This window comes from Muntiacus reevesi, chromosome 1 (assembly GCF_963930625.1).
Source record: "Muntiacus reevesi chromosome 1, mMunRee1.1, whole genome shotgun sequence".
Classification (NCBI taxonomy): Eukaryota; Metazoa; Chordata; class Mammalia; order Artiodactyla; family Cervidae; genus Muntiacus; species Muntiacus reevesi.
In genome coordinates this window covers 89,531,817-89,543,832 of record NC_089249.1, presented here as the reverse complement: position 1 = coordinate 89,543,832, position 12,016 = coordinate 89,531,817, and the positions used below count along the sequence as shown (strand labels likewise).

Genomic DNA, 12,016 nt, shown 5'->3' with positions numbered 1-12,016 from the left:
ATAAAAAGAAAGAACCACTGGACAATTGATAGCATTTTTGATAGGGAAATGAACTGGCATAAACTATATTTTTGCATTGTATGTTTAAAAAAAAGTTACATTAGGAAACTCAAATATCATTATTGATTAGTAATCCAAGTAAGAAGTTGGGGAAGAGGAAGGATGAAAAGTAGTTCCATATTTAGAATCTTGCTCTTTAAGGATCATTAATGTATATCTTCTGGTAATAGTTTAGTGGGATTATTCCTTACCTTTGCAGTGGAACGCCAAGGAATACAAACTGAAGATAGGAGTTTGGGGGAACTTACTCCTGTCATGTATCAGGGCTTGTCATGCTGATCAGCCTTTTACATCATTGATTGTTGAATGAGGTTGGGAAGAAAGGAGAGGCAGGTAATACCTGTAGATAGGTGGAACTTACGACTTCTGTGGAGCTTACTTGACTCCAGTACAGACATTTTCAGGGAGCTCTGTCTTTCAGGAGTGAGTGCAGTTTTTTTTTTTTATTTAATTAACATATAGTTGATTTACAATGTTGTGTTAATTTCTGCTGTATAGCAAAGTGACTCAGTTATACATATATATTCTTTTTCATATTCTTTTCCATTATGGTTTATCACAGGATATTGAACATAGTTCCCTGTGCTATAGAGTAGGACCTTGTTGTTTATCCATCCTGTATATAATTGCCTGCATCTGCTAATCCCTAACACAGCTAAGAGACAGAGCACATATGCAATCCCAAACTCCCAATTCTTCCCTCCCCCAGCCTCATCCTTGGAAACCACACGTCTGTTTTCTATATATGTGAGTCTGTTTTTCTTTCGTAGATATGTTCATTTGTGTCATATTTTAGATTCCACATATAAGTGACATCATATCGTGTTTGTCTTTGTCTGACTTAGTATGATCGTCTCTAGGCCCACCCATATTGCTGCAAAGGCTTTTTTTTTTTACAACAAATTAATATTCCATTGTATATGTAAACACACACACACACACACACACACACACACACATATCTTCTTTATCCGTTCATCTGTCAACGGACATTTAGGTTGTGCAGGTTTAATCACCCCTCATGATAGCCACTGTGAAAGATTTCCTGGGGCTGGCCAAAATGCTGAGAAATTGTGTGTGTGTGCTGTTTGTGATGACTGAACCTTTTGCATGTGTGTCCAGTTATACGACCTCTTTGCTGCTTGAGATCACCAGGAACGTCTCTTGCTCCTCCAGAATTAAGTGTGTGGTTCAGAGGGAGTATTCTCCCGAGGACCTCACAGGTGTGGCCCTTGTCTTCCGCAGACACAGGTGTGTTCGCCGTGGTGAACAGCCATTCCTTGTCCCTCCTGGGAAAGCTGACCATCAGCGCTGCCTTCAACATTGTGTATATCTACACCTCGGAGCTGTACCCCACAGTCATCAGGTATGCCTGGCACTCAGCCTCCTCCTCCCCATTTCCTGCGTTCTGTTGTAGATTTTTGCATTGACGGAGGCGTGGTCCTCACTTCTAGAGCACAGCCAGTGCGGGCCAGCAGCAACACATTAAGCAGTCATGAACCCAGGGCCTGTGGAGCCTCAGTCTTGCCCTATTAGCTGAGGAACATGTTGCTTTATCTTTGGCTGAATCCCCTGTCCATCTTGTGAGAGAATGACTCTGCACTAAGCGTATCCCAGCGCCCAGATGGTGCTTGTATGTTGCTTTCATTTCAGTCACTTGAGTTACTCAGACACCCCTCCCTCCTGTGTCAGACACGCAGTGGACCAGAGAACAAGGTCCCTGTTAGCATAGAGTCTGTATTTCGGCACAAAATATACATGTTTCAAAAAAGATAATCCTTTATAGTTATAAGTGAATATTATACTTTCATGTTAAAAGTAATTTTTAACGAGGACGTGCTTATATCAAAAATAACATATTCAAAAACAAACCGAGAAAAGCCTCAGCATATTTCTTTCCAAGTTTCCCTTCATAAAATAAGTTTGGAAACAAGAAACCAAACCCAATTTGAAGGGAAGAGATGCAGCTTAGTCTTTGCAGAACTGGCTCTGTGTGCTGGGTCTTGGTTCCCCGTTTAGCATTTTCCCAGTCTTTTTTGAGGATCATTCCAAATGGATCCTTCTGTTTCATTCATCCATGCAAGAAGCGCAATGGTTCTGTCTATCTTTTTCCCAGTAAGAGATCAGATCATCCGCAATTGGCTTGTCATTTGCTGGTTATTCCCAGAAACTGCTTTCTCTGGTTATTGCCTATAAAACTAGGATGGCCATTTGGTTCCAAACTGGGACAGTTTTTAGAGTACAAGTGGACTTGTTAACAATTCAGCTGGGATAACAGGGTGCTGTATGATCACGCTACTTATAATCATTATCATTTTCATTTCCTCCCCTCTCCTTGATACCCACACTCCCAAAAAGGTAACCAAGGTGTTTATGGTTTCCTGAGAATATATGTTCAGCCAATTCCTATCTATATGCCTGATCCTTCTGTAGCTAATTAGTTGAGTTTAAAAGAATGAACAGACTTTTCAGACCATAAAGCCCTGGCTTTTCTTTGACTAGTTGAACTAATATGAGACCTATAACATGAGAACATTTAACAAGAAATATTCACATGCTTACATTTTCACCAGCCTCTATAGCTGCACTGTCCAATCTTGCATGTGGCTGTGTAAGTTTAAATTAATTAAAAGTTCAGTTCCTCATTCTTACTCACATTGAGCATTGAGTAGCTCCATGTGTCTGGGGGCTTCCATGTTGGACAGGGAACTTACAGGACATTTTCAGCATCATAAAAAGTTCTAATGGGCAGTATTGCTTATAGTATCCTGTACTTCCAGCTTGGGATTTGTTATTCTGAGCCCACTATCTCTTAGAGTCTTAAAATTGTCCCCCTAGAACTTACTGATTTTTCTTTTTTTCTTTTTCTTATACCTTCCAGGAATGTTGGGCTTGGAACTTGCTCCATGTTCTCCCGAGTTGGTGGGATCATTGCTCCCTTCATCCCCTCACTGGTTGGTTTGTACCCCCTAGTTTTGTTTTTCTTGATTCTCTGCTTTGTAAATGTTTGTGCTCTTGAGTAGAAAGAGGCAGCAGACAGCTGCCATTGAAGATCAGCCTGATGCAGATGTGAACCCTGTGCCTTTTAGATGAAGGGTCTGTCAGTGCAGATGGACCCTTCCCAGGGATTGACTGTGTTCATTGCAGTCAGCTAATGCCAGCCTGAACCTTCCTGTCCCTATTTGTAAGTTAGCAGATTAGCGAGCATTTCCTAAGTTTCTGTTGTATGCTGGGCTCTGTGCTAAGCCTCCTACACACATCATCTCATGCAGTCTTCACCATAACTTTATATGCTAGGCATTGGTACCCTGAATTAAATAATGAGGAGAACACAGCATACCACTTGGAAAAGCAAGTTACAAGAGAAATGTGTGAAAGGGAGATATGAATAGTGTAAATTCCATCCCATCTTCACATGTCCATGTTCTGCGAAAGATCCCATGGAGCCCCCCTGGGCACATCTCTGTTGGTCTCCTCTAGGACCTTCCCAGCCAAGACTTGCCGAAACGTGACTAGGTTTGATGTGAGGCTGTGAGCCTGTTCTACAGACAACCACTCATCACTCAGGCTACAATTCACCGTGCCCTAGAATAGGATATTTCTGAAGTGCCATTTTGGCCTTTTCTTTTCTTGAGGAAGCAGGACACACTTCCTTTTTCTGAGTATCTCTGTTACTGAGTCCAAGCTCTCTCTGCTGGCTGAGTGACAGGCCAATTAACCGCTAATGTCTCAATAGAACCATCTTGTCAGGGTCTGAATGCTAGGTTCTTTCATGGAACACAGAGTCGGGGGAGATGAAGAAATAAAATAAAAAGGCTGTTAATCTTGCAAATATCTCCCAGAATGGCCAGCCTGGAGATGGGATGTGCTAATCTCTTCTTTCTTGCAGCAGTTCACAGGTGGGCAGGGTCAGATTATCTTTTTGTGAGTTGAGTGAAGGCATTTTCACCCTCGAGCAAGGTTCTTTGTATGCTACATGCATGCTAAATCACTTCAGTCCTGTCTGACTCTTTGCGGCCCTGTGGACCGTAGCCCACCAGGCTTCTCTGTCCTTAGATTTCTCCAGGCAAGAACACTGGAGTGAGTAGCCATTTCCTTCTCCAGGGGATCTCCCCGACTCAGGGATCGAACCTGTGTCTCTTATATCTTCTGCATTGGCAGGCAGGTTCCTTACGGCTAGCGCCACCTGAGAAGCCCAAGGTTCTCTGAGGCAGGCCATTATGTATGATTGCAATGACAAAAGCAATGAAAAGCAAGTCAAAGAAGGAGATCCAACATGAAGTAAGAATTAAGTCTTCCCTGAAACATCTCTCCATGTTTCACACTCAATTTTAGATCACAAGACCCTTCTTACGGGTTTTACTAGTTCCATTCTGCAAAATGTGTCCAACATTAGGTGTTTATCATTAAAGACGCCCAATTTTGGATGGCTGTCCTAGAACGTTATAAAACCCAACATGGTGTTTCCCCTGAGTCCTGCTAAGTTGAGAAGAGGCGAGTGTTCCCCTGAGTTCAGTCACTCGTGTTAGCATGCAGAGGGTCGGAGTCCCCCTCTTCTCCTCCCCATGCCTCCCTCTCCTCCCCCATTATGTCGTCACCTTTGAAAAATCAGGAAAAGATGACCGGAGCAGACATTCTAACTAGCCACAGAATTTGGAAGCCCAAACCAGAGATGACAAAGTTAGGTGGTTCCCATGCAGGAATTCAGGAATGATAATCAGTTCAAGAATCCCCTGGCGCCAAGTCCTGCAAGGAGCATGATGTTATCTTTGAAATGATATGTTTGTATATAAATTTTCCTGAGAATGTCTTTTGGATCAGCCTGCTAGCATATCGAAACCATCTGCGTAGGTTTCTCTAGGCTTTTCTCTTCCTTTTCAGGGTGTTCAGTTCAGTTCAGACTCTCAGTCATGTCCGACTCTTTGCGACCCCATGGACTGCAGCCTGCCGGGCTTCCCTGTCCATCCCCAACTCCCGGAGTTTACTCAAACTCTTGTCCATTGAACAGCAAGGAGATCCAGCCAGTCCCTCCTAAAGGAAATCAGTCCTGAATATTTAAGGGTGTTTGCACCTTTGACCCCTGAGCCTCTCCGTTCTGGTGTTTAGGGAATCAGCACTCGTGTATGAGACTGTTAGGCCAGTTCCAGGGTTGGGAACTTTAAAAGTTCATTTGCAACGTTGCCCGCACGTGGAGGTCCCCGTGTCACAGGCCACTCGCTGAAGTGGCAGCTGAGTGTGTGGCTCAGCATGCGCCCTGGCCGTGTGTCTGCGTCGCCCCCGCCCCACAGCCCCCACCCTGAGCACCCTCTGCTGCTTCTGCTGGACACCAGAAGTCCTTTTGTCTGCCCGGTTGCGTCTCTGTGCCTGAGGACTGGCTCCAGTTTCCCCGGCAGTTCTCTGTGGGAAGAGGAGGGCTGCGTGGTATATTCTAGCGGGAAAGCAGGGCCTGGACAGTGAACGGGGCAGGTCCTCAGTCATGAGACTGCTGATGTCATCTGCTAGGAAACTAACACTGAGTTTTTGTTTGTTTTCATTCCACTCCCTGCCCCCATAGAAGTATGTGCAGTGGTCTTTACCCTTCATTGTCTTTGGAGCCACAGGGCTGACCTCAGGCCTCCTGAGTTTATTATTGCCAGAAACCCTTAACAGCCCATTGCTGGAGACATTTTCTGACCTTCAAGTATACTCATATCGGAGGCTAGGGGAGGAAGCATTGTCTTTGCAGACCTTGGATCCCCCTCAGGTATGACACAATTATTCTTAATTATTCTGGTTTACTGCATGATGACAGTTTTGGGGGGAATAAAAAGAAAGAATGTCTGGTTAGAGTAATGTGTGTGTGCTCAGTTACACAGACTTTGCAGCCCCATGGGCTGTAGCCCGCCAGGCTCCTCTCTTTCTCAGGCAAGAATACTGGGATTTGTCAGGTAAGAATACTGGAGTTGGTTGCCATTTCCTTCTCCAGGGGATTTTCCCAACCCAGGGATCCAAGCTGCATCTCCTCCATTAGCAGGCAAATTCTTTACCACTGAGCCACCTGGAAAGCCACCTGGTTAGAGTAATAGAACTGAGCAAAAATGCTGGAAAACAAAGGTGGAATCTAATTGCAGCTGATTTTTGGGAAAATAAAGATGATTCATTAGCTTTCTTAGAACACTTTAGGGACTAATTCTTAGGGGAATAAGTGTCATCAGAGTACCTTTGTCAGTTGAAAGCTAGACAGTAATTTATTTTAGAAATGTCATGACACTATTTCCCTGCCCTTTTCTTCTCTCCTGCTTTAGTCTGTGGACAAGGAGAGCCCTTTAGGGAGCGAGAGTGACGAAGAGGAAGAGTTTTATGATGCGGATGAAGAGACTCAGATGATCAAGTGAGGAGCCCCCAGGTTCTTCCTCAGAAACAGAGGATCATTTTCTGTGCCTCTGTCAAGGGCAGGTGCTCCTGGGTAATTGCAGAGAGCTGTGGAAAGAAAGGCTTGAACAAACAGAAGGTACTCAGTGTGGCCTGATGTTTTATAGGCACCAAGGAAGTTGGAGAAGAGATTTCCATGAACAGGACATCACTGCCTTGAGTGAAAAGCTATTATTTGCCTACAATTGAGGTATAGTGCAGAATCATGACCTTTGGCCAGATTGCTCAATTCTGCATGCCAGAGTGGTAAGCTCAGTTGTTTCTAGAAGTTTGATTATGTTGCCTTTCGACTTCATTGTGACCTAAAGGCAAATATGTAAAATTTCTTCTCACCATTAAGATGGAATCTGTATACCAGAGTTGACATCTGCCCCTCTCGCGATTGCTCCTCACCAGGAATCTTTGGAGGCAAGTTGATGTTAGCATTGCATTCATTTTTGTGCCAGAAGAAAAGCATTGAGAAATCATTTGTGTGACCTGAGGCCCTCCAGCTTTAGCCCAGGAGATGAAATCTGGGCCCTCAGCTTGGTCCCTGGTCCAGTGATTGGTTCCAGCTCCTTGTGTTAGTCTGACAGATGACCCACTAGAAAAATCCAGCTGCACCAAAGTAACGTTCAGAGTCCAAGGTGTGGCTGCACCCCCTCCAACCCCTCAGCAGCTCCCTCTGATACTCAAATTTCCATCTCAGATTCTAGTACCAGCAGAACTTCCAGACATGCCCAGTAAATGATGACATTTTATAAAGGGGAAGGGCAGTTAAAAAGTGACATGTTGAGCCCTTGGATGTTTAAAGGGGAGGAAAAAGATGCCATTTTTAATAAGGAAGAAAAGAAAATTACCTTTCACAATGTTATGTTTGTTTTGTCTTCAGTGTTGTGCAAGGAGGGACTTGGGCAACCTTTAAGGGCTTGAACTCATTTAGTCCTAGGTCATCCCCAGCCTGTTGAGCTTAGCTAGAATGGAAGGCACAGGAATTTCCTAGGAAATGTTGGTTTTCATTAAGTACTACTGGCTTTCAAATAAAATCTGTCGTACTCTGTTTCCTCAAATCATGTGCTGGAAGTGTTTCCTGTGAAACTCGAGTGTTACCTCAAAAAGAAGTGTTATCTTGGAGTCAACAAGCTTGGACAGCATTGCTTTAGGTAGTTTCCCGACTGGGACCGTTTCTGTGTTTTCAGAATTTCCATTTCTGCTAATCTCTTGGAGAAAAAGAAATTTCGTTAGAAATAGAAGTCATCACTGTGTCTGTTTCTGGAAATCTTGGAGGACTCACCTCGATTGGCTCCAACCCTCTCCTGTCTTCTTCCAGTTACCTCTTGGTTTGTACTATACTAGCCTGAACCTATGTATTTGTTAAAGTGTTTTATATCCTTCATGCCCTTATGTATTGGGTTCTTTATAAATAGGAAGCATCTCTACTACTGTTTATTTCTCTCCACTGTGCCCAGAACACAACATGTATTGCTGTTTCTAGCCATCAAGGAAGTTATAGAACTCCTGCCAGTATCGTTTTTGTCCATCACAGGCGAATCTGACCCAAACCCCTAAACTGTGGAATCTTGGCATCTTTCTCTGGGAGATGGAGACCCTGCCCACCATCAAGAGAAGAAGAAAGGAAGAACTTACAAGGACACTTAGAAGCTCTTTGTTGTGAAGTTAAACGTAAACCAACAAGCTAACATATAGGTGATTCTTGGCTAGTTGTCAGCCTCTTTGCATCATAAGAGTAATAACCCCATTATCAAAAAATGTGGAAATTAGAAGTTAAAAAAAATGTATTACTCATAGACTCAATACCCAGAGACAGCCGGTGCTGTGGCTTTGTTCTCTTTGAAGGCTAACTGGTAATCCATCTTTTTTGTTGGCACTGGGGTTCCCTCTGCCTCTGACTAGATAAATAAGGACTCCATTAGTTCTGTCCCTGGGTATTCCCTTCTTCCAACTCTAGGATAGAAGAAGGGAGGGAAGGAAATACAGTTTGAATACATGTTGCTAAGGCTGGACTACCAGCTGCTCATGTCAGATGTGTCACTAAATTTCTTTAGTGTTTCTTTCTCAATGGTCTTTTGGCAAAGTTTAATAATTTGCCTTTTGTAAAAACAAATTTTGTTTCCTTTTGCTGTTAACTGTTGAAAAATAGTGATTGTGGAGATTGTGCACAGGAGTACATTTGTGTTGATTAAATTATTGGAAAACTCTTAATTTATAGGTAACATATGTTGTTTGCTCAGATGATTTGTAAAAGGTTTCCTTTTAAATGTCTTTATTGTATTCAAAATTAAATTTCTTTTCTCCAAAAAAGCAACAAGAAAAATGTAAGACACATGAGAAATCCCAGGGTTTCCAGGATCTAAGGTCTTATCAACAGCTTGTCCAGAACTTAAGTACCACACAGATGTCTTGAAAGAAACTATGCTGTAGTTTTTTTTTTTTTTTTTTTGTGCTATAGTTTTTTGATCAGTGAGTTAAAAACCACTGCCCATTGAAAATGCAGTATTTGTCATTTGGCTGATTTCAAGTGATAACAGACATTCTTTAGTATCTAAAAATAAAGAAATAAACACAAATATAATAAGTAAGAAGCAAATAAATTTTCCTGGGACACTGCCCAAGTAAATGTGATCTGGACAAGTATTTTTATAGAGGTCAAATTGATAAAGATACTTTAATAGATTTATGTTCTTAACAAAAACATTGCAGTAATTCTCCCTACTAAACCAGAATTAAAATGCAGCTTTCTAATAGAACTGACTCCTCCATTACAATTTTTTATTAGATCATTAGTTCTTAAATTGGACATCTATAAAGGATTTTTTTCGGTAAATAAAATGCAGCATTTTTGGCCTCTTGTGAATATGATAGAGAATTGTAAAACAGGCTTTTTCTTTTGTTCTTACAGAATATGTCAGAGTGTATATAGTAGCATCTTTGACAAATTGAGCAAATATAGAATATGCTAGAAACTATGGGTGGTGTGTGGGACAGGGGCTATAGCAAGTTTAGGGAGTTGGTGGATGCAGAAGATAACTATAAAAATATATGTAGAGGGAGAAAAAGGCAAAGATAGGGCATGGTTAGAAAATTTATCTGTGTAGTATATTAGAGGGAAAGACCTTATGGTTACCTCAATGTATGTGCTTAGTTGCTCAGTCGTGTCCGACTCCTTGCGACCCCATGGACGGTAGACTGCCAGGCTCCTCTGTCCATGGGCTTCTCCAGGCACGAATACTGGAGTGGGTTGCCATGTCCTCCTCCAGGGAATTTTCCCATCCCAGGGATTGAACCCAGGTCTCCCACATTGCAGACAGATTCCTTACCATCTGAGCCACCAGGGAAGCCCATCTCAATAGATACATGAAGATTACTTGACAAAATTCAACACCTATTTAAAATAAAAGCTACTAGCAGTCAAGGAATAAAAGGAAACTTCCTTCGCAGGATAAGGGGTATTGTAGTACATAAGGTTAATTGAGACATAAGATCTTGTCACCTTCCTAGAACTTTGGCCTTCAGACTTTATTGATAATGACCACAATAAGAAATGGATTCTTTCTCGTCCCTCTTCTTCCACCTCTTTCTAATCTCTATCTCTGTTTCTGTTTCTCTTTCTTCTTGCCTTACAAATACCTACTAGATGAAAATGTTTAAAATACTTTAAAATATGTATATAAAACTTTCATGAAACATGTTTGTTCTTAAGATAGCTTATATTCTGTCCCATTTTGTTTTTTAAAATGCCATTTGTGATCCACTAAACCAATGTCATGACCTACTAGAACATAAAAATCCATGGTTCTTCTCTGTCTTCTTGTACTGCAGAGGCTTTAAAGCTAAGATGTACATTTCCCAAACACCCTTTGCAACTAGGCTTCTAGGTGCAATGAAGTTTCTGTCACTCAGATTCAGATGGAATTGGGAATGTGGGAGTGAGGTGGAGGCTGTACTTGTGGTGGATCATTTTTTCCTACTGGGGTTTACAAAGATGGAGGCATTTGGTTTTGCTGAGGCAGTTTCAGCAGAGATGTTGACAGTCAGGGGCAACACATATTAAAACCTTAATAAGATTTTTTTTTTTTTTTTTAACACAGAACCTGGAAAAATAACTCTGGTTAAGGAAAAGTAAAGATTCAAAAATACTCAACGATCCCAAAAACATAAGACAAGCAAGAGACTTGACTTCCCAGATATTAAAACTTTTTGAAGCTATGGTATGAGTGTAACAATAGATAAACAGATCAGTAAAACATAATAAAAATCTCAGAACAAGATAAAGGATATATAACGGGTTTGGCATTTTTTGAAGATGGTATGACAACTCAGTGGGGAAAAAACTGAACAATTATTGTTGTGGCAACTATTGGGTTTCCATATCAAAAAATAAAATAAAATTATACCCTTTCTACACACCATAACAAAAGTTCCAAATGTGTTGAAGAACTTAATGGAAAAAGGCAAAACTTTTAAAAAAATTATAAAATGATATAGGAGAATATTCTTATGACCTTGAGGGATAGATGAATTTTTCAGACAGAAAGTAAAAATCACAAATCATTTTAAAGAAGATAGGTTGATATGTTTCACTACATCTAAATTTAAAACTTCTTTCTATATGACTAGACACACCACAAAATTAAAAGCAAAGCAATAGATTAGGAAAAGAATATTGGCAACTTCTGTAAAAGACAAAGATCAGTATCCAGAATGTAGAAAGAATTAGTGCCGATCAGAAAGAAAAATAAGGAGGAAACTTATAAAATATATTTTTAGGTAATTTACAGCCTCAGTAGAGGATCAGAGAAATGCAAATTGAAACAATGTTAAGTTATTCAAAATCCATTAGATTGGAAGACAAGAAGAGTTCTAAGACAACATTTTAAAGATACAAAGAAGAAGGAATTTCTCTACATTCTGATAGAAGTATAAATTTACTTATCAACTAGATTGTCAATAGTCAGTGAGGTTGAAAAATGTAAATGTTCTGTGATACAGAAATTCTATATCTATTAATATGTCATAGAAGAGTTTTCAGATATTTTGAAGAAAATTGTTTTACACCATGCCACACATAGTACAGAAACCTACATATCCATATCCATATGTACATATATATCACCAATAATTTTTTATACAATAATACCATTACTAGATGCATTGCATTGTATTTTCTATGCTATTATATTTTGCTTTAAAATGAATATTGGTGAAGACACACAAAAATGATTTCACAATTCATAAGCAGATAAAAGCATGCAGTTGCAGGAAGTGAAACATAATACCTTTCATATTTACCTTAGTACTTGCCTAGTGTGCTTGTCTGCAAGTAGACATGTACAGAGATGTCCATTATAGTTGTAATGAAACAATGAAATTAAATACCTTCAGTAGGGAAATGTATGGATACCATTTTATATTCTCCAGAAATGGAATTAAACCTGGGACTTCCATGCACTGAGGTGGATGGATGTTCAATGTTGAATCAAATGTTAGCTAATCTTTTCTAGATCAAAGTTATTTCATGGTTAAATTCTTTAGTAGAGTGACAGGA

At 40.6% G+C, this 12,016-nt stretch overlaps 1 protein-coding gene across 7 annotated transcripts in view; it reads left to right on the top strand.

The window, feature by feature from the left end:
• SLC22A15 (solute carrier family 22 member 15) overlaps positions 1-11,669 on the top strand; it is a 102,688-nt gene extending 91,019 nt beyond the window's left edge. Inside the window, exons 9-14 of one of the 7 annotated variants that reach the window (XR_010659114.1) lie at positions 1,306-1,426; positions 2,942-3,014; positions 5,615-5,803; positions 6,345-6,430; positions 6,579-6,717; positions 7,997-11,669. Coding sequence is in view for 3 of the 7 variants with exons in the window: in XM_065906316.1 (XP_065762388.1) it covers positions 1,306-1,426; positions 2,942-3,014; positions 5,615-5,803; positions 6,345-6,430; positions 6,579-6,660 (551 nt within the window). In the remaining 4 variants the exon portion in view is untranslated. Of the gene's footprint in view, positions 1-1,305; positions 1,427-2,941; positions 3,019-5,614; positions 5,804-6,344 lie in introns of all 7 variants that reach the window. The other 6 variants (XR_010659111.1, XR_010659110.1, XM_065906316.1 and 3 more) reach the window with 6 other exon arrangements.
• Positions 11,670-12,016: the final 347 nt, after the last annotated feature.